This window comes from Propithecus coquereli, unplaced genomic scaffold (genome assembly GCF_000956105.1).
Source record: "Propithecus coquereli isolate 6110/MARCELLA unplaced genomic scaffold, Pcoq_1.0 Scaffold170, whole genome shotgun sequence".
In the NCBI taxonomy this organism is placed as follows: domain Eukaryota; kingdom Metazoa; phylum Chordata; class Mammalia; order Primates; family Indriidae; genus Propithecus; species Propithecus coquereli.
This window is the reverse complement of record NW_012141636.1, coordinates 6,798,516-6,822,397: the sequence shown is the minus strand read 5'-3', so window position 1 is coordinate 6,822,397 and position 23,882 is coordinate 6,798,516. Positions and strand designations below refer to the sequence as shown.

The 23,882-nt window shown below is 35.4% G+C and overlaps 1 protein-coding gene across 1 annotated transcript in view; it reads right to left on the bottom strand.

Moving 5' to 3' along the window:
- FOLH1B (folate hydrolase 1B) overlaps window positions 1–23,882 on the bottom strand; it is a 126,127-nt gene that overhangs the window by 65,841 nt on the left and 36,404 nt on the right. The window contains 6 exon segments of the mRNA XM_012641782.1: window positions 1,198–1,317; window positions 2,437–2,522; window positions 3,429–3,527; window positions 15,746–15,839; window positions 18,346–18,532; window positions 19,602–19,727. Coding sequence (XP_012497236.1) covers window positions 1,198–1,317; window positions 2,437–2,522; window positions 3,429–3,527; window positions 15,746–15,839; window positions 18,346–18,532; window positions 19,602–19,727 — 712 coding nt within the window.

The following is a 23,882-nucleotide window of genomic DNA, read 5'->3' as shown; positions in this document are numbered from 1 at the left end:
CCTATTAATTATTATTCCTCATCTTTCCACTTTTTTGGCATACTCTACAGTTGCCACAGTGATGTTTTGTATTTACCACAGGAATTTCCTTGCTAAATCATAAAACTCTTTGTGGTAAGATTAAACACTAATTTGTGAACTATGTAAATTCAGGTCTCCATTATTTTTTTTTCTTAAAATATAAGATAGATGCATGGAAAAGAAGATGGAGCATCTTTGCATTGTATTTTAAATAGAGACATCATTGTTTTGTGCACTGGTAGCCAGAAATTTGAGTTTGAGCCCTTGTTCTTTCATTCTGCCACACACGAGCTATATAACCCTAGGAAAATTACTTGATTCTATAAACCTTGGTTAACTTATCTGTAAAATGATAACAGAAATAACTAGGTGACTTCATTCTGGTTTCTGTGAGTTCAAAACAGGTAGCACATGTGAAAATAGTTTTTCTAAAAAAATAAATAGCATATAAACTTAACATACTCTCACCAGTTTCTAGAAACATATGAATTACATTTTACAGCCACTAGACACCTTGTTTGCAGGATAAGCAAAGAGAATGGAGTTTCTGCTCTCAATGTGTAATGATTATTTTAAAAAGCAAACATTTAAATTTTATTTTTGTTTTTGTTAAGAAGATTCTAAAATGACTGAAGTGATGGTGCTGAGACTATAAATCTAATTTCTGTGAGAGCAACACAGCCAGGGCTGGGGGTGTGAGAGTACACACAACAAACCTTGGACACAATCCCATTAGGCAGCAAAACCAATATTTTTCTAAATAGAGCTTCTTTCTCCCTAGTTACTCAGGACACTTGACCTGAGATGTGAGGCTGGAAGAGCCCTAGGAACTTCTGCTTACATTTCTCTCAGCAGGAAGCTTTGACTTATGATCTAATTCTGGTATGTCCTCGTCAGCGAAGATAAACCACCTTCATCTTCTTAGTTGCCAAGAGACACCAATAACAATATAATTGCATTTCATATTATCATTTGATATATAAATAGCAATACATAAATAGTATATAAATAAATGCAAAAATAAATAAACAATACAATTAGCTAGCTAACATTAATAATTGTATTGGTATTTTTACCAACACATGGTCATGGCTGAGGTGGTATTTTTACACTCAGTTTACAGAAGACTAAACTGAGGCTCAGAGAAGTTGGCCATTTTGCTCTTTGTTATACTACCTTTCTTTTTCAGTGTTCCAAAGCTCCTCACGATTTCATGAACAACGGCTGCTCCACTTTGAGGGTCAATGCCACCAAACACCCATGAGTCTCGGTGACCTCCAAGAATGACATATCTGTCTAAAAGGCATCTTATTTGTTATTTCAGGTCAGTAACAGAGCAAATTGCAAATGACTCAATAGCATCTAGGCACAACGCATTCATGACTCAAAGAAAAATAGCAAGGTTCCTGAAGATTTATGCAAATATATTATTTGTAATTTTAATATATGTTATTTTCTTTATCTAAAGAAAATATGAATGTATAAAGCAAACATATGTATTATTGTAAGTATTGTATGTATGTGATTAATAAACTATAAAATTATCCTTATTCACGTCTTTCTGTAATTCTCAATTATTCCTCTCTTACCTTAATTACCACTTTGTTTTTGCTACTTTCAGAACATAGTGGCCACACAGTAAGTTCTTTACTCCCTACTCGTTATATTCAATTTTTAAGGTACAACTCCAATATTTTCTCCTTCTACGAACATTTGTTATTTTCTATAGGAAGAGAGAATTGCTCTTCCTACCCAGCTCTCACAGCAATCTTTTCAAATCTGATAAAACATTTCTCACGCACTTAAATGTATGGCTCCCCTTCTAAACTCTGTTCTCCTTATCCCTGGTCTGTGTCTTTGTTTTATCCTTCCATACCCAGTGGCACAGAGCTGACACAGAATGGGTACTCAATAAGATCAATAATAGCTAGTTACACATTGTTCAGTACTCATTGGGAGGATATCAATATTCTTGATTCCTAAAAGAAATCACTAGCTGCTTATAAGGAACATATGAGATTTAATGGTATCTGTTTTGGTAAGAAATATATAACCAAGTAGTTCCCAAGGAACTGGAACATAATGAACTAAGACTGTATATAAAATGTATTAACTAGCAGGTCATCTGAAATCCTAAAGAAATCACATGTCTATATATTTCATTGATGACTTTAGTTGTGGAAAAAGAACTATGTAAAGGATTCATTAATTTAAGGTCCACTTTTCTTTTCTTTACAACATGTATCACAATATGAAATTACCTCATATTTATCTAGTTTGCATTTAGGTAGGTTCCATTAGGGTAAAGAGTTGCTTTTTGCTGTTGTTGTTCACCTCATACTCCCAGAGCTGGGAGCAGTACCTGGCATATAACAGTTGCTTAATCAGTATTTGTTGAGCAAATAATTAATTTACCTGGTTCCACTGCTCCTCTGAGAGTACCAATTACATTGTAAATTCTTGTCAGTTCACTGTTGGAGTGGATGTGCATCTTGACTTTTCTAATGCAAAGACAAAGGACAGATCTTTTAAAAACCTAGTTAATAAATTAACACAGTAGGGGTTAAGGGAACTTTTGCCTCCCCTTTCTGAAGGTTCAAATTCGCTGAAATAAACTGGCAATAGATTAAGGGGAGAAAAGGCATATAAACTTATTAATATGCAAGTGCACACAGGAGCCAAACGATATGTGAGACTCAAAAAAGAGCCAGAAGGCTGAATCTTAAATAGCACCCTCTTCATAGGGCATAGGGAGATGGGGGAATGAAGGTAATTTTGAGGGGTAGTAAATGATTTTTAGGAGAATTGAGGGTCCAAAGAGCAGACAGTGGTTTGTAAATGATTCTCTTTGGAAATTTAATAGGACCAAAGGACAGTTAATAGCTTGTGACAAAGTCTATTCAGGTGTGGTGACATTCCTGTCTTCCTTCCTACCTCATCAGCTTAATCTTCTCTGGCTAATAAAATTTCAGGGAGGGAATCTAAGGCAACTGTGTTCCCTCTGGAGGAACTTCAGAAAAGGGAAGTTCAGAAAGAGAGTTCCACCCTGCCCTAGGAGTAGAATCAGGAGGTCAGAAAGTCCTTGGTTCTAAGGCTGCTTCTAAGCCCTTTCAATTTCCTTTAGTTCAAAGTGTTCAGCATGCCAAAGAGCCATAGCATGGGGTATCATTTCCTGAGCCTTAACAACTCTTGTATATTTCATCATTGTGTAAAAGATTTCTAATTGTACATAGGCAAAAGTTACATTGGCCAATTTTACCAATATAAAAGTATTCCCCTCTTCAACTTGTGAGTTTCTTTTCTTTCCCAGTTGGTATTAGACAGATTTTACTATTTCTGTCATCTTCTTTAATTGTTTTTTTTTAAACTCCCCCTAAAAAGAGTTAAAATTAAAGTAGCCTCTTAACTGTGTAGAAAAGTTTCCAGTAAATCCAGGTCCAACATTGTAGGGCACTTCGAGACTTCCTTTCCAGCCGCTATCTGGTGGTGCTGCACCACCCATTTTTCTGTTAGACACACAGAAAAAATATTATTAGCTAAAGGAAAACCTGGAAGTAACAAGTTAAAATTTCAGTGAATTCACTTCTTGAGCACTGGCTGATAATAGCTCCAATGAGTCAGAGATAATGCAAAGTGCCTTGTGCATACCATGCCATTTAATCCTTACCTCAACTTTCCACCAGAGTTTATAAGTCACTCAGAAGAAGAGATATATAAAACCAACTATGACATAAAGCAGAATGTGACAGATGATACATAAAGTTCTTACGAATATAGACAAAAGAGAGTTTGATTATTCAGCTTGTGGGATCAGGAACCACTTTCTAAAAGTTTCACTTAATGTGGATTTTAAAGGATGAGTAAGAGCTGGGCAGGGGAAGATAAAGATGAAGGAACATTGCAGGTGTGGGATGATGCAAAGAAGCACAGAAGCAGAAAAGTACAGAGCAACTGTGAGGCATGGTGATTAACCTGGCTAGGGTATAAAATGATTACAGTACCTTGAGAGAGAAGCTTGAAATTAGTGGAACTCGCTCTGGGAAGATGTAGAGGTATGTTTAACCCTATTCCTCTTGCCAAATACGGCTAAAATCTCTGGGGCTGGGCAATAGGGGACTAAATATATATACATACATACACATGTGTTTACACATAAGACTCTGAAAGGTAGGAAGAAAAAATAAACCAGCTGGGACCTCAGAGCACAGGAAAAGACATAGTAAAAAATTTCCTGGGTTGTCTTTTGGGTCATATATTCAAACCTGGAGCTAATGAAGCTGGCAAACCAGAAAGGCCAAGTGGCACATATAGAACATTCTACCCAATGACAGACAAATCCACAGACTTCTCAAGAACACATGGAACATTTTTCAGGATAGACCATATATGAGACTGTAAAACAATTCTGAATAAATTTAAAGGGCTGAAATCATACAATCATTTTATTGTCATACACTCCTTTAATAATCCAACCACAATAAAAAGAATTTAACAGTTAATAACAGAGGCAAATTTGGGAATTCACAAATATATGGAAAATAAACAACAACTCCTAAATAACCAATGTGTTAAAGAAATCACAAATGCAATTAGAAAATATTTTGAGATGAATGAAAATGAAAACACAACATACCAAAACTTATGAGATATAGCTATGGAAGTGCTTAGAGGAAAATATATAGCTGTAAACACTTTTACTGAAAAAGTAGGAAAAGCTCAAATCAGTAAACTAATCTTCCACCTTAAGAAACTGGACAAAGAGGAGCAAACTAAACCCATTAAGCATAAGAAAGAAAATCATAAAGAATATATCAGAAATAATGAAACAGAGAGTAGCATAAAATAGACAGAATTAGTAAAACTAAAGTTGGTTCTTTAGAAAAATCAACAAAATTGGCAAACGATAAGTTAGACTGACCAAGTTAAAAGGGGATGACTGTAATTACTAAAATCAGGAATTCCAGAGGGGATATCACTACTGACCTTACAGAAATAAAAAGGATTATCAAAAATAAAATGAAATAAAGAAATAAAAATGATCATAATGAAATACAATAAATAATTGTTTACTAAAATATTAGATAACCTTGATGAAATCAATAAATTCTTAGAGACACGAACTACCAAAACTGACCCAAGAAGAGAAAATGTGAACAGACTATAAAAAGTAAAGAGATTGAATAAGTAATAGAAACTTCCCAGAAAGAGAAGCCCAGTACTAGGTGGCTTCACTGCTGAATTCTAACAAGCATTTCAAAAATAGAACATCAATCTTTGCACATTCTTCTAAAAAATAAAGGGAAAATATTTCCAAACTTATTCTCTGTGGTAAATATGACTCTGATACCAAAAATAGATTTAAAAAAAAATCACAAGAAAACTACAAATTAATGTCCCTTAGGAACATCGATGCAAAAATCCTCAACAAAATACTAGCAAACCAAATTCAACAGCATATTAAAAGGATTATACATTGATCAAGTGGGATTTATCTCAAAATGCAAGGCTGGTACAACATACAAAAATTGAGAGGGGCTAAGATGGCAGACTAGAAACAGTCTGCACAATGCCACTCACAAGTCAAGGACTGAAAGTGGAGAACAGATATTAACCTTCCTGTCAATCATCTAGGAGAGAGTACTGAGAATCAACAGAGAGGTGAGAGGAGTGAAGTGAAGAGAGAAGTGGGACAACATGTCCAGCACAATCAGAGGTACTTAGGAAAAGTGCCCACATGTGGGGAAGGGACAGAGAAGAAAACCGTCCCAGATGGAGGGCTCCACACTTCCCCTTAGGACATTGCAACCAGAGCTGCAAGAGGGCACCTCCACCACAGGAGGCCTATAGAGACCTATAGTTCTCTATAGAACTGATATAGAGACCTGACTGGAGGCTGTACAACAGCATTGTTCCAGAGAGAAGGCACAGCTGGCTTGCCAGCCCTGGGCCCTGTGTCTGGCGCCCTTGTGGCATCATAGCCCCATAGTGCTACATCTACCCAGGAGTCAGATCCATAGCTGCTACCTCCCCCTCGCACCTGCTGGGAGAGGAGGGAGGCTCCCACAAGGAGCCGCAGCACGTGCACACATCCTGGGGGCAGGTGCCATGCACCCCCACACCACCTCCACTGGGGGACCTGGGTTGAGAAGGAGACCACAGACCCCAAGCTACTTCTGTGGCCTGGGTGACCTTGCTCAGCCACACTTCCCATGAGACACTGGTAGGGCATGTGCCTGTAGCCCTCAGCACCCACCACCCACTGTCAGCGTGGCTGGACCACCTCTGCTGCCAAGTAGGAGGCTCCAAGTGGGACGAAAGCCAGTGTAACTTCTGTCTCTGAACTTAGGCAGACCACCTGCCATGGATCCATGCCATCCTACACATGCAACCCATTCCACAGGCTCACCCCTTCCCATGCATGTGCCACACCCCTAGGGCCCACCCCATCCTACATGCATGCCCCATCCTGCATACCAGCCCCACCATGTGTATGCATTTGCCCCACAACCCACCCTGCCAGAGTGGCCCTGTGATAATCAGGGGAAAACAGGGGAGATGCAGCAGAGCAGCAGTGTTAAAGGCTCACAGAGCTTCTGCCCCTCTCTTGCCCAGGAAATCTTCCAATGTATGACATAAGCATGCCATCCAGGGACCCATCTCTATCTTCACCAAGCAACAGAGGTCTAGCAGAGGAGAAAAGATGTACCATATCTGCTATCTGTTTTGAGCTGAGAGAAGAGGCCCCAGATGAGAAAGAATCAGCATAAAAACTATGGCTGTTTTTTTATTAAAAAAACAGGCTATTTTGACACCCCCCAATGGATCACAATAGCTCTCCAGCAATGAACTCCAACAAAAAAGGAAATTGTTGAAATGACAGATATGGAATTTCATAATGAATGGCAAGTAAGATGAATGAGATTGATGAGAAGGTAGAAAACCAACCCAAGGAAACCAAAAAAACAATTTAAGACATGAATGAAAATTTCACTAAACAGATAGGTAACACAAGAAAAGATGTAACAGAACTTAAAGAAATGAAAGAGTCATTTAGGGAATTTCAAAATATAGCAGAAAGTTTTAACAACAGACTATACCAAGCAGAAGAAAGAATTTCAGAGCTTGATGACAAGGCTTTCAAAATAACTCAGTCAGTCAAAACTGCAGAAAAAAGAAAAAAGCAGAATGTACAAGAACTGCAAAAAACTATGGGACTATGCAAAGCAAGCTAATGATGAAAGCAACAAGTTATTTTACAAAGGAAAACTCATCAGACTAACACAGAATTCTCATCAGAGGCCTTACAAATCAGAAGAGATTGGGGTCCCATTTATAGTCTCGTTAAACAGAATAACTGCCAGCCAAGAATTTTGTATCCTGCAAAACTAAGTTTCATAAATGAAGGAGAAATAAAGGCTTTTTGAGACAAGCAAACACTATGGGAATTTTTCACCACTAGACCTGCACTATAGGCGATGCTTATAAACAATTAATACCCACCCGTGTAAAAATACCAAAAGTTAAAGCTCACAACCCTTATAAAATAGTAACAAAAGGGAAAATAAGACAACTAGGTATAATGTCATTCAAAACAATAAACAGAACAGTATCTCACCATCAAATTGGTATTAACTGATCAATACTTAAGTGCATATATAGTAATAACATTCATTGGGTGTTGGGCAGATGGGAGGGGGGAGGAGGGGATGCGTATACTCACACCTAATGGTTGCGGTGTGCACCGTCTGGAGGATGGACACGCTTGAAGCTCTAACTTGGGTGGGGGAAGGGCAATATACATAACCTAAACATTTGAACCCCCGTAATATGCTGAAATAAAAAAAAATTAAAAAAAGAACAGTATCTCACATATGAATGCTAACATTGAACATAAACAGTCTTAATGATCCATTAAAAAATAGAGACTGCCTGAATGGATGAAAAAACATAACCCAAATATATGTTGTCTTCACTAAGTCCATCTAACTTGCAAGGATTCTCATAAACTCAAGGTAAAGAGATGGAAAAAATATATTCTATGCAAATGGAAACCAAAAGAGAGCAGGAATACCTATTCTCGTATCAGATAAAATAGATTTTAAAACAACAATGGCTAAAAAAAAAGACAAAGACAGTCATTATATAATGATAAAGGATGATAAAAGGAGCAATTTAGCATGAAGCTATAATAATCCTAAGTATATATGACCTAACACAGGAGGTCCCAGATTCATAAAACAAATTCAACTACATCTAAGCAGAGAAATAACCAGCAGCATCACAATAGCCAGGGATGTCAACACTCCACTGAAAGAACTTGACAGATCATCAAGGCAGAACATCAACAAAGAAAACCTGGAATTAAACAGGAGTCTGGCACAAATGGACCTAACAGACATTTATAGAACATTCTACCCAAAAACTGCAGAATATACATTGTTCTCATCAGTACATGGGACATTTTCCAAGATGGATCATATGTTAGTCCACAAAAAAAGTCTTAGCAAATTCCAAAAAATGGAAAGGGCACCATATATTATCTCGGACCACAGCAGAATAAAACTAGAAATCAGTTCCAAAAGGAACTCTCAAATCTATAAAAAGTCATAGAAATTAAAGAACCTGTTGCTGAAAGATCCTTCGGCCGATGATAAAATTAAGATGGAAATCAAAATATTTTTCAAATTGAACAACAAAGATGACACAAACTTCAAAAATCTATGGGATATAAAAAAGGCAGTGCTAAAGGGAAAGTTCATAACCTTAAATGCTTACATCAAAAAGATCATAAATTAACAATCTAATGTTACATCTCAAGGAATTAGAAAAATAAGAACAAACCAAACCCAAACCAGGGGAACAGCAACAACAAAAGAAACTCGGAGCAGAACTAAATAAAATGGAAGCCAAAAAAGCAATAAAAGGATCAATGAAACAAAAAGTTGGTACTTTAAAAAGATAAACAAATTTGATAGACCACTAGCTAGATTAACCACAAATAGAAGAGAAAGGACTCAAACAATTTCAACCAGAAATGAAAAAGGAGACATTACAACTGATACCACAAAAATACAAGATATTGTTTGTGACTATTATGAAAACTTCTGTGCAAACAAACTAGAAAATCTAGAGGAAATGGATAAATGTTTGGAAACACATGACCTCCCAAACCTGAATCAGGAAGAAATAGAAATTCTGAACAGACCAATAGTGAGTAGCAAGATTGAAACAGTAATAAAAAAAATCTTCAAGCAAAAATAAAGCCCCAGACCAGACAGATTCACAGCCGAATTCTACCAGACCTACAAAGAAGAACTGGTATCTATTCTACAGAAAATGTTCCATAATATCAAGAAGGAGGGAATCATCCCTCACTCATTCTACGAATATTACCCTGATACCATAGCCAGGAAAAGACACAAAACAAGAAAACTACAGACCAGTATCCCTCGTAAACAGAGATGCAAAAATCCACAACAAAATACTTGTAAATCAAATTCAACAGCATATCAAAAAGATAATTCACCATTATCAAGTGGGTTTTATCCCAGGTATGCTCAGATGGCTCAATATATACAAATCAATAAATGTGATTCATCACATAAACAGAATTAAAAACAAAGACCATATTATCATCTCAATAGATGCAGAAAAAAACATTTGATAAAATCCAGCATTGCTTCATGGAAAAACTTTCAACAAACTAGGCATAGAAGGAACATACCTTAAAATAAAAGCTATACTGAAACATCATATTGAATGGAGAAATGTTGAAAGCATTCCCCCTAAGAACTGGAACAAGACAAGGGTGCCCACTGTCACCACCTCTATTCAATGTAGCATTGGAAGTCCTTGCCAGAGAAATCAAGGAAGAGAAAGAAATAAAAAGAATCCAAATTGGAAAAGAGGAGGTAAAACTATGCCTGTTTTGTCGATGATATAATCTTATACCTAGAAAACTTTACAGACTCCACCAAAGACTCCTGGAATTGATAAATAAATATAGTAAAGTCTCAGTTTATGAAATTATATAATCAATAGCATTTCTATGTATTCTACATACCAACAACAGTCAAGCTGAGAGTTAAATCAAGAACCCAATACCATTTACAATAGCTGCAAAGAAAATAAAGTATCTAGGAATATACTTAACCAAAGAGGTGAAAGATCTCAACAAGGAGAACTATAAAACACTGATGAAAGAAATCATAGATGATACAAACAAATGGAAAAACATCCCGTGCTCATAGATTGGAAGAATCAACATTGTTAAAATGTCCATACAGCTCAAAGCAATTTACAGATTCAGTGCAATTCCCATCAAAATACCAATGCCATTTATCACAGATCTAGAAAAAATAGTCCTAAACTTCATATGGATTCAAAAAATAGCCCAAATAGCCATAGCAATCATAAGCAAAAAGAACAAATCTGGAGGTATCATAGCACAATTCATAATTTGACTTCAAATTATACTACAAGCTATAGGAACCAAAACAGCATGATACTGGTATAAAGGTAGACACATAGACAAATGGAATAGAATAGAGAACCCCAGAAATAAAGCCATACTGATATAATCAACTGATCTTTGACAAAGCCTACAAAAACATTCACTGGGGAAAGAACACCCTATTCAATACATGGTGTTGGGAAAATTAGATAGCCATGTGCAGAACAATGAAAGTGGATCCCTATCCCTCATTATATACAGAAATTAACTCAAGATGGATTAAAGCCTGAAAGGTAAGACTTGAAATCATAAAAATTCTAGAAGAAAGTGTAGAAAAAACTCTTCTAGACATTGGTCTAGGCAAAGAATTATGAATAAGACCCAAAGAGCGAACACAGCAATAACAAAAATAAATAAATGGGACTTTATTAAGCTAAAAAGTTTCTGCACAGCAAAGGAAAAAAATCAACAGAGTAAACAGTCAATCTTACAGAATGGGAGAAAACATTCTCAAACTATACATCTGACAAAGGGCTAATGTCCAGAATCTACAAAGAAGTCAAACAAACAAGCAAGAAAAAAAAAACAAATAACCCCATCAAAAAGTGGGCAAAAGACATGAACACATTTTTCTCAAAAGAAGATAGACAAGTGGCCAATAAACATACGAAACATCACTAATCATCAGGAAATGCAAATTAAAAGCAAAATGGGATATCACTTTACCTGTCAGAATCACCATTATTAAAAAAAAATCAATAAACAATACACGTTGGTGCAGTTGCGGTGAAAATATTAGAACACTTGTACACTGTTGGTGGGAATGTAAACTTGTACGATGGCTGTGGAAAGCAGTATGAAGATTCCTCAAAGACCTAAAAATAGACCTACCATTCAATCTAGCAATCCCACTACTGGGTATCTAGCCAAAGGAAAAGAAGTCATGATATCAAAAAGACACTTGCACTCAAACATTTATCACAGCACAATTCACAATTCCAAAGATATGCAACCAACCTAAGTGTTCATCAACTGATGAGTGGTTAAAGAAAATGCGGTGTGTGTATGTGTGTGTGTGTGTGTGTATGTGTATGTGTGTGTGTATATATATATATATATATACACACAGACAACACCATATACATGTGATATATGGTGGTGTATATCATGGAGTATTACTCCATATATATCACGGAGTACTACTCAATAATAAAAAGGAATGAAATAATGTCTTTTGCAGCAACTTGTATAGTACTGGAGACTTTCTAAGTTAAGTATCTCAGGAATGGGAAAAGAAATACCACATGTTCTCACTTATAAAAAGGAGCCAAATGAGGGATATATGTTCATAAAGAGCAGTAATGGACATTGGAAACTAAGAAGGGGAGAGCATAGGAGGGGAATAAGGAAAAATAATCTCCCTATTGGGTACAGTGTAGTCCATTCTGATGATACTATGCTGAAAGCCTTGATTTGAGCATGATACAATTCATCCATGCAGCAAAAAACACTTGTACCCCCTAAATTTCTTTAAATTAAAAAACATATATATAAACTCAGAAAAAAACACAAAAGTCAATCAATGTAACATTCCATATTAACGGCTGAAAGAAGAAAAAACACATGATCATATTAATTGATGTAATAATAAAACAAACAACGTCTCCCAAAAAATTAGGAAAATTCAACACCAATTCATGATAAAAACTCTCAGAAAACTGGAATGTTAAAAGAAAATACAAAGTGAGCCTGATATTTCACGATGTTAAAAATAAGCATGTGTTTACAAAAGTGTGGGAAGAAACTACATCTTTCATACATTGCTGGTGCGATGTAAAATGATTTACTCTAAGTAAATATGCTATTATCACAGGACCCAGCAATTGCACTCCAGAAAAATGAAAACTTATGCTGACACAGAAATCTGTACATAATTATCTGTAGCATCTTTATGTATAGTAACCACAAACTGGGAACAACCCAATTGTCCTTCAAGTGCTGAATGGTTAAAAAACTGTGGTCCCAGCATATGATGGAATACTACTCCGCAATAAAAGAAACAAACCAGTTATACACACACAACTTGGACAAATCTCCAGAGTTAAGCTAGAAAAAAAAAAACTAATCCCAAAATGTTACATAAATCATTTAATTTATATAACATTCTTGAAATGACAGAATTACAGAAAAGGTGAACAGATTAGTAGTTGCTAAGGGATAATATGTTCAGAGGATAGGAATGGGTGGGCAGAAGAAAAGTGGATGTGGCTTTAAAAGGGCAACATGAGGGATTCCTGTGGTGATGGAAATGTCTTGTATCTTGACTGTGTGAATATCCATATCTTAATTGTGATTTGTATTATATTTTGCAAGATGTTGCCATTGGAGGAAACTAGTTATATGATATATGGGAATTCTCTGTATTATTTCTTACACTTGCATGTGAATCTGTAATTATCTCAAAATAAGCTTATTATTTTTTTTTAAAAAAAAGGTAGTGGGAGCTAGATCGTAAAGGGGATACAATGATGTGCCAGAATTTTGCTATTTATCATGTAACCTCTATTAAGCTGTGAGCTCTATACTACATTGTGAGGCCCTTGAGAACAAAGCCTAAATGTAATTCATACTTTTACCACAGTACTGAAATGTAAAAGTCATTCCATAAATAAATGTTCCTTAAGTGAATTGACTATGGGAAGCCATTAAAGGTCTCCTGAGCAGAGGCATAATAATGAGAAAATGTCATGACTGATAGAGGTGCCTACTAAATGCTTGTATTGTTGAGTAGAGAATGAGCAGTGTTTGTAAAAGCCGTCTTTTGCACCAGACATGAGTTTGGGTCCCAGCTCTATTGCTTACTGTCTGATCTTTGGTTTTCTTTTTTATAAAATGAGTGTCACAATATTAACTCATATAGTCGTTTTATGGGTTAAGTGAGAAAATACATGTAAAACATTTAGCACAATAGTGACTGCTGGTGCACAATTAGCACTTGATGCATGATAGATGCTATTACTATTACTGTTGTTGCCATCATTATCATCCTAGGAGTTACTCTGGAAGAAAAATAAAAACCACACAATCACACTCCCTTTAGTATAAATGTAAAGAATAGGAAAGAACATACATGGTGTCTCCTTTTTCTTCCACCCAAGTCAACATGAAGTTTTATTTTACTATAACTCACATATCATCAACTTTTTATTTAAGTTCTCAGCATTCTTGGGCCATTATATGACATTATATTTCTCCTCCTCTTCTCATATATTTATTAATAAACTTTAATTTCATGATATATCCAGTTTGTTAAACACTGTCTTTTCTAATTAACACAGAATGTTAAACTGCTAATCCCTTGTGGGAATCTGAGAATTGACTATCATGAACAACTGGCACACTTCCAAGTTAAATGTGCAGGAGGGAATAAACTTTCACAGTGAAGTTCATAAATAAATGATACACTCTTTTAAAAAAATTTAAAGCATAATTATAATTATGTAGAATATTTCATTATGCCTTGAAAAGTACGAATGAAGAAATAGGAAGTATCCTGAAATAGGACATTTATTATGGAGTTTTTCATACAAAATACACTTGTCTATGGAAGTTATGTTATTAATAGTGGTTACTTTTACAGAATGGCTTACAGAAGCTGACAAAATAATTTGAGATAAACTGTATTTGTAAGTTTTCAATCAAGTGATTCTACTACACAGTTAGGGCAAGCTGATATTGACCTATTAACCAGAGCGGTCAAATAGTAGACACAGTTAAATAAATCTTATATTCAATTCTATTAATATATGATTTCATGCATTCTTTTCCTAATTACAAAGATAACATAGGTTCATTTTTTAAGCTTTTATATAACTGAGATTATAGTATTATATATTGTTTTGAAATATGCTCTTTTTCACTTAAGAGTATATCACAAGCATATTTTCATATCACTAAATATTCTTGTACAACTTACATTTTAATGCCTTCCTGCACCATTGTAGCCAGTAATATATTTCACTCTTTATCAATTGCTGGAGATTTGTGTTGTTTATAGTTTTCCATTATTACAACTACTGCTACAATCACTTTCATCTTTTAAATGTCATCAATACTTAGACTTTATTTATAAACTTTAATATTTTCAGGCAAATGCATAGTCTATGGTGTCCTCCAAAGTTGTGCCTGATCTTGAATCTTAACTGATGTGGTATAACTAAGAGCCCAAAGGGGGGAAAAAAAAAGACCAGGGTACTTCTTTAATGTATCCTTACGTTGGACAGATCTATCCAACTCTCTGGCTGTCAGCCTCCTCACCTGTAAAAATGAGAGCCTTGCACTGGGTCATAAAATGTTTTCTCATAGAAACTGGAATAAAATGATTAAGAATGCCTTGAACTCAAAGAAGAAAAGGGACTACCTAGCCAGACACTTTGGTCTCTAGCAGCTTCACTTCCAGAAGAGCCAGTGTTATCTCCCCTTCCAAAAAATCACAGAGAAGGAGAGACATGCAGATGGGAGAAACAGCACCGGAAAGGGAAAAGCATTCCAATGCCAGGATAAACAGTAACAAAGCTGGAGAAGTTTCAACAAGGAAAACAAAGAGGTAAGAGGAATATAGATACAAATAAAATGGAAGTTGCCCTCACAGTATGTTATTTTGGGTCCTTCAAGAACACAATAAGAAGAATAGACACGTAAGAGATTTATTAGGGGAAAGGACTGTAAGGGAAATAATGAGGGAGCCAGGGAAGGCTGAGAAAGACTGCAATGTAGGTCTGATACTGAGTAAAGGAGAACAGGAGGAAGAAAAGAAAGGAGGATTGGTTGCAGCATCTATTTGAGCAAAGCTATCAGAGAGTTTTGGGGCCCAAGCCTCACATCAGAGGGGTCCTGAGCCTTCCTGGAATGGGCCTGTCTTAGCACCTCTGCCACACTCAGTCATTGCCAGGGAACACCTATGGGAATCATGGCCTTGGAACAAACAGGGTGATGGGTTTCAAAGCACAGTGGCTGGAGCTATTGGTCAATTATGCTTACTGCAGTTAGAGATCTGAAAGGCTAATTTTCACAGCTGTCACATATTGGATACTCATATAGATAGTAAATTTCAGAATAGAACCACTGTTCTATAAAATGGTGATAAAATTTCATGCTTCACCATCTCAGAGAATTTCAGTACCAAATAATGGAGATAAGAGCATAACATTTGAAAACTATCGATAATGAGAATGACCGAAACAACCATCCATTTCTTTCTTACAAACTTACTCTAGGAGTTTCTGTGCATCATAGTATCCAATTGGATGAACAGGAATACTTGGAAGACCAACAGCCTCCGTAATTCCATGCCTATAAGCATATTCTAGGAAAAAAATAATTGAACATAACTTCCAATAAAAACTTAGTACCTTTCAAATGGCTCTCTGTAAATCATATAGAACACATTCTCATTTTATATTAACTATCATTGTTAAAATTTTTTTAAAAATTGGCAATTCCAGATGTTAGCAAGAATGTGGAACAAATGAAACTCTCATTCATTGCTTATGAGGGTCTAAAATTATATAATTACTTAGGATAATTCTTTAGAAAAGTAATGTTAAACAGAAACGTACACTATAGCACAGCAATTCTACTCCTAGGTATTTACTCAAGAAACATAAAAACATAAGCCCATAGAAAGACCTATACAAAACTGTTTATAGCAGCCACATTTATATTAGCCAAATATTAGACACAGTTCAGGTTTCTGACAACGGAATGAAAATATTTAATATAACCCATGGTATAGTCCCACAATGGAATGCTACTCAACAACTAAAAAGAACAAACTACTTACTATGCACACACTTAGATGGAAAATCTCAAATCACTACACTGAGTGAAATAAGCAAGGCACAAAAAATACCCACTGTCTGACTCCACTTATATGAAGTTCAAAACCAGGCAAACTAATATACACTGATTGCTTCTGTAGGGTACAATGAAAATAGACCAGAAAGAGGCACAAAAAAGTTTTCTGGAGTGATGGGGAAAGCCATAACATCTTACTCAGGGTGACACAAATGTATGCAATTTTCAACATTTATTGAACTGAACTCTTAAGATCTATGCATTTTATTGCATTTAAAGTCTACCTCAAAATAAGAACACATATTCCATAATTTCTTCAGATTTAAGAAAAATGAGAGCTGTTTTTTCAACTTTTTTCCTTCAAGTTTTTAAATTATCTAATAAGAAACTTAGGTAATTACAAAAGCTTATTTTTTTATGAGTAAAATGACATAGTGATCTGTTGTATGGGATTTGTTTTCAAATTCTCCAGAGTAATCACAAAAACGGGGATGATGAATAGATAAAACAAGATTGATAAAGTGTTGATAACTATTTCTACTTTTGTATGTTAGAACTGTCCATAGCCATACCACTTTTAACACACTCAATCTCATCTGCGTATGTTAGAATATATGCCATATATAAAAAGTAAAATTACAAGGAAGAATAAAATGAATAGGGCACAAAAGGGAATTCAATAAACATTAGACCCGTAGAAATAACATGATTTTCTTTCCCCAAAATACTATCATTCAAATTTGAATATCATCAACAAAAATATTCCAGTTAATCTCATTTCATTTTCACAATTTTGGCTTTGTATAACTAAAAGAACTTGGGAGAAGCTGCATTTTTTAAAAACTTGGAAATAAAAAGGTGGAGTAAGTGAAGTCTAGGTAGAGTCATATGATTTTATTATAAGGTAAATATATTGTTAAAAAAAGAAAACAATATGACAATGTACTATGCTCTAAGGAGATTTACAAAGCCAAAAATACATAATTTTTAGAGCAGTCTACAATTTAATACAAAAACCAGATGAGGAATAAATTTGTAAAAGCCACATATACTTTGGCAAAGAATTTTATTTAAGTCATACAAATTTACTGAGTTTTAAACTACACAAGGTAAATGATCGCAGATTTTTGTAAGCTTCATCAGATAGCTGAGTGTGTTCAAAACAAATAGCTCCCTTTGCTAATGTTTCACAGGGAAGCATTTCATCAAAAGACAAGTATGTAGGCTCTGGGAGCCACACTGCCTGAATGTGAATCCCAGACCTTCACTTAGTGGAGTGATTATCTTGGGCAGTTTGTTTATTTCTCCTAGTCTCACTTTCCTTCCTATCAAATAGAGATCATTACACCACCTAGCTTTTAGGGATATTAATGCAAGTAAAACACTGGCATTTAGAAAACAGTCCTTGATAGTTACCAACATTATCTTTACATAGCAAAAGAGCAACATGCATTATCTGGGCTCTATATTCTAAACGTGACATTTAATGAGCTTATAGAACTTTTGTTCTCCTGTCCTTTATCCACAACTGGGAAATCCAAAAAGAACTGTCAAAACTATAAATTTCAGGGGAATTTACTTGACAGCAAAACCTAATCTGATCTGAACTCATTTGACAGCAAATGATTTGAGTAGATATGAGTCTATTTACATTCCTATTGATCCCCACTTAGGGTGAGTGTGCATACATCCTGCTGCACAAATATTTATATGCTTGTTTACTGTATTCTGTCTCAGGCTCCTATGTGAGTGTTATGTAATATATAGTATATGCACCATATTACTTGTTAAATATCTGAAAAATTCTGAAGTCCAAAGCCCATCAAACCTAAGCTTACAAATAAGGGATAAGGGAGCTGAACCAATAATCTTCAGAGTTTGAAATTTAAAAATTTTTAGATGCAAAGAGAATAAGAAGAAAGACATATTTAGTCCATTGTGTCAAAGCAAAATTCTTTAATAAAATCACTTAAAAATGTTACATTTGTTGTGATGATAGAGGTCTGATCACTCACCATTTGCTGGGTAACCTGGTGTGAGAGGATCCCCTGCACCATTAAGATTTAGGACATTTCCACGCTGGACACCACCTCCAGGAAGATTCCAACCATTTGGATAGGACTCCACCCCAGGAGCAACGTAGTCAGCAGGGTCTGAGTACAGAATGACTCCTTTAGCCCCCACCAGCTGGGCATTTTTAACCTGGAAAACACAGTGTCTTTCGTTAAGTTTGCTATTCCAGATTTGGTAACATCAATTTTCAAAATTACATTTAAATGAGTAGTAGAACTTTATCTTCAACCTTTTGTTGTTAGGCTTACAACAAAGGGCATCTCATAAAGAATTGGCTTTTGCTTTTTCCTAAAAGCTCTAAAAATGGATCAGGCCTAAGAGCAACAGATTTGGAAAATTTTCATGTTAGTGGTAGCAAGGGCTTGCTGTCTCCTTCCAGTAGTCTAGAAGCACAACAAGCAAGTAGACTCCACAAGCCAGATTCCTATTTGTTCTATGGCTGAAAGGGAATATTTTTGAAATTTCCCACAAAAGAAAATGAATATATTAACAAATCAAGTGATAGTAATTTTAAAATCTTCAGGCTGGGCATGGTGGCTCACACCTGTAATCCTAGCACTCTGGGAGGCCGAGGTGGGAGGATCACTTGAGCTCAGGAGTTTGAGACCAGCCTCAGAAAGAACGAGACCCTTGTCTTTACTAAAAATAGAAAAAAAATAGCTGGGCATGGTGGTGTGCACCTGTAGTCCCAGCTGCTCAGGATGCTGAGGCAGGAAGATCACTTGAGCCCAGGAGTTTGAGGTTGCTGTGAGCTAGGCTGACACCACGGCACCCTAGCCCAGGCAACGGAGTGAGATTCTGTCTCAAAAAAAAAAAATCTTCTGTGTAAGTTGATTTCTCTCATTACCTATAATAACAATTCATATTAAAATTTAATTTAGTAAATATTTTTGGAGCTGATATTTAAAACACAGATACTAAAAGTTAACAAACCCAGTGAATGTTTCTTTGTAGGCCACAGGCTTAACTTGTAAGTACAGAAAAGTCTGTTCGGTTCACCATGACCATCTACACTGGCCAAATCTTGATGATCCGATTTAACCTCTGCCTATAAACTAGTAAATGTGTCCTCCCTGTAAGGTGGGCATGAACATAAGGGGATTGTGGTATTCAGAAAGTTTTAAGGATATGGTTCTACACATGTAAGATCCACTATAACATTTTATATTAGGTAAAAGGAAAAACAGATGATTTTTACCTTATTTCCTCTGAAAACTTTTCCGTATCTGGCGACCACAATTTTCCCAGAGCAATTGATTTTCATGTCCCGTTCCAGTTTAAAGAAGTCTTCAGTTCGTGCATAGTTAACATACACTAGATCACCCTGTTGAGATCAGGAATGATTTAGTACAAGATACAACACAAGGAAGTTTCTCTGCATGGCAACTGTTTGACATTTTCGAAAGAGAAAAAAGGCAAGAGCATGCAAGAGGATCAGAAAAGCATGGGCCTCAAAGAAAAAATTCAATAAAGAAATGAATTTAAATTGAGAAAGCAATTGCATGGGTTACACACATATGATTTATATAAGTTTTATTTGTATCTGACCCCTCGACAGTGGCTATGAAGCTATAGAAGCTCTCCCCACCCACAAAATGCATAAAATATGCACATTGCTGCATGTAATTTGAAGGGGTCCAGGCATCCTAGGCTAAGAAGTCCTTGATGAGAGCTTTACTCCCTTTAGAATGCATTCACAAATAATAGCTTAATGAGTCTCCATAACTATCAGGTAAGGAAAAATGGACAGGTAATATCACTGCTTTATGGGCCTGGTTTCAATCATTATTAGTATGATTATATGCAAATCTTATAACATCTCTGAGTCCCAGTAGTCTCATTTGTGAAATGATCTGTCAGATTAGATCAATCATCTTCCAACATTTTTTGCTCGCTTATTCAATAAATTAATTTTGAAAAGCAGTGTACTCCCTCATATATTTTACATTGACATCTAAAATTCTTTTATCATACCATTATGTAGTTGCAAAGAAAGCAATTTCTAGCATACTATAAATACTAATATTTTAGAAGCAATTCTACATAACTTTTTATACATATCTAAAGGAATTTAAATACTATATTTATTTACTATTCAACATCACCTATTAAAAAAAAATACATGAACACACTCTTCTCCACAGTCTGAATTTTATCATTCCTTTTACTCCTTGAACTTGTTCCTTCCCCCACAGCATTTTACTCTGAAGGAAAACATATACTTGTGCTGGACACAGGGATGCACTGCCCAGATTACCATTCAATGAAGGACTTCTTGCTCCAGGTGCAGGAAAAGCTCTCTGCAGAAATTCTTCAGCTGTCAGCCTCTTCAGGAATTGCCTCAGCTGCAGATATCCACCTTGCTCAAGGTCCCACCCATTCATAAGGTGTCACACATTCAGTGACTGATTGATGTGAGAGTATAAAGACCTGGACGTTTCAGTCTAACTTAGGACAATTCTTAAGTACTGTTCCTGAGCGCCCTGTAGGGTTGGCCAAGGCTGTCCTTGAGCTGGCATTACAGCGTGACTTTTTCCTCTGCCTAATCCAGCTACCCACCACCATGTTTACCCCAAGAGAACACTCCTTAATTATCATTTAGCATGCTAAATTCCACTACAAATTTTATTACCTAGAATTTAGGTATGCTTGAACATCTTTTATTATTCACTGTCAAATTTCCTTGAAGAAGTATATGTATATAGGTCAATTATTTTTTTATTTAAAAAATTTAGGGGGTTACAAGTGTTTTTTGTTACATGGGTAAACTGTGTCATGCTGAAGTCAGGGCTTTCAGTGTACCTGTCACCAGAATAGTGTACACTGTACCCAATAGGTAGATTTTTATCCCTTACCCTCCTTCCTCTCTAACCACTTCTTAGTTTCTAATGTCCATTACTGCTCTTTATGACCATATATATCTTTCGTTTAGTTCCCAATTGTAAGTGAGCACATGTGGTATCTGTTTTTCAATTCCTGAGATACATCACTTAGGATAATGGTCTCCAGTTCCATTCAGGTTGCTGCAAAAGACATTAATTTCTTTTTATGACTGAATAGTACTTGGTGATATAAATATACTACATTTTCTTTATCCACTTATCAGTTGATGGGCACTTAGGCTGATTCCCTATCTTTGCAATTGTGAATTGTGCTGCGATAAAATTTCAGGTACAGGTGTCTCTTTTATAAAATGACCTCTTTTGCTTCGGGTAGATACTCAGTAGCAGGATTGCCAGATCAAGTGGTAGGTCTGCATTTAGTTCTTTGAAGAATCTCCATACTTCTTTCCATAGTGGTTGTACAATTTACATTCCCACGAATAGTGTATAAGCCTTCCATTATTTTCACCAAAATTATGCCAATATCTATTGTTTTTGACTTTTTAATAATGGTCATTCTGATGGGGGTAAGGTGGTGTCTCATTTTGCTTTTAATTGATAATCTGGAAACAGATTTCCTTAAAACCATTTCATGCCTGCCCTTGGAAAGTCTTCACACGTTGGAAGCCTATGTCTAAGGTGATTTCCAATATACCATAATTTTACTTTTGTTATTGTTTTCCTTTTTGGCTACATTTCTCACAGCATGTACACAACAAATTTACACACGATATTATGATTCTAGAACTCATTTGACAAATTATTAATACTTGAAGACATATTATGTATCAGCAGTGTTCTAGATAATACAATAAATTCCTGCCCTTGCAGGAACTTGCCTTACAGATGCTCCTGGACTTACAGTGGGGTCACGTCCCAATAAACCCATCATAAGTTGAAAATATCACATGTCAAAAGTGCATTTTTGACTTATGATATTTTTAATTTATGATGGATTTATCTAGATGTAATTCCATTGTAAGTCCAGAAGCATACTGAATGAGTATGGATTTCACCATCATAAAGTCAAAAAATCTTCAGTTGAACCATCTTAAATTGAGGACTGCCTGAAATGTGGATGGAAAAGAGATAAGATAGTAAACACTAAATTTAATAACTAAGAAAGTTATATAGAACATTAAAAGATAAAAAGTATTATAGAAAAACTTTAGAAATTTTAAATAGAGTAGGCAAACAGTGAACTAGTGCTCGAGTGGATGCAATTTTAAACAAAATGAGGGAAGTCTAACTGCCTCAGTAAAATGATTACTTTCAGCTCTTGTATTTCTTCCTAAGACCAGTGCAATATTAGTGCACTGTTAATGATATCACTATATGTCTGATTTATAAGTGTTAGCCCTTTCTGGAGCACACTCTTATTTTATTTTACTGTGGCTACAAAGTCATTAACTGATTTGATTTCAGCAAAATAATTTTTTTTAGTGTAAGTATTCTACTTGAAATTTATCCTTAATTAATATCACTGACTTTAAATGTCTCTAAATGGTGGCTATCTTTGATAACAAGCAATCCTCACAAAACAAATTATAATGGACAAGGAACCAAAGAAGACATTAGTTTTAAAATGATAGTAAACTTTGAAAATGAAAACAAGTGTAATAGATATGCTTTCTCACCACTGCTCAAATGCAAGTTGTCACTGTTAGAAAAAAGCTTTGTTTGCAGACAAAGACCTTCTTGTATAATTTACACTGTACCATTGTTCTATGACTGTGAATAAATCTTGCACTATTGGCATGGAATTTTCCCTGTTTTCTTCAAGCTTCCTTCGTCCTGCTCTTGTTAACAGAGACAGAACTGGGAGGAAAAACCAGTGGTTCTCAAAGCATGGTCCTTGAACCCTCAGTAGCAAGGTCACCTGAGACCTTGTTAGAAACACAAACTCTCAGGCTCCACCACACACCTACTAAAACTCAGAGGATGGTAACCAGAATCTGTTTTGCAAGCCCTCCAGGCTATTGTGATAGATGCTAAAATTTGAGAACCAGTAAATTAGACCATATTTTATGGACATTGTCAAATGCTAATTTTAAATAGCCTAAAGCAGAACTTCATATTCCACAGGACTCAGATGCAGATTCAAAGATTATTGACAGTGAGCTACCTTAAACACACATATAGACATACATAATTCAAAAAGAATTAACATTCCACTGGCTGGGTTACAGATGATCCAGTGAGGCAGAACAACATGCAAACATCTAATATTTTAGACTAAAAAGTAAATATTTTAGACTAATAATAAATGGGACTAATAAACCACAGTCCCATACAGAATCACATGCTCATTGTATCCTGCCATTGATCTGGAAGAATTTAAGTCTGTTGAAAGAAATAAGAGATAATAACTTTTATTGACTCTTTCTTATGAATAGAATAATGTCAAAGTCCAAAAATCATCTGAGAGATTTTAATTAATTATGTAGTAAACCTAAAAACTAATCTGAATGTAATTTTCTCCTTATAACATTGTTTTCTGATCAAGAAACATAACCTTTTTCTTTATACATAATCTTTTCACTGCCTAATATATTTTCCAGTGTTCTTCAACTAGTTCACATTTAACTTTAAGATTT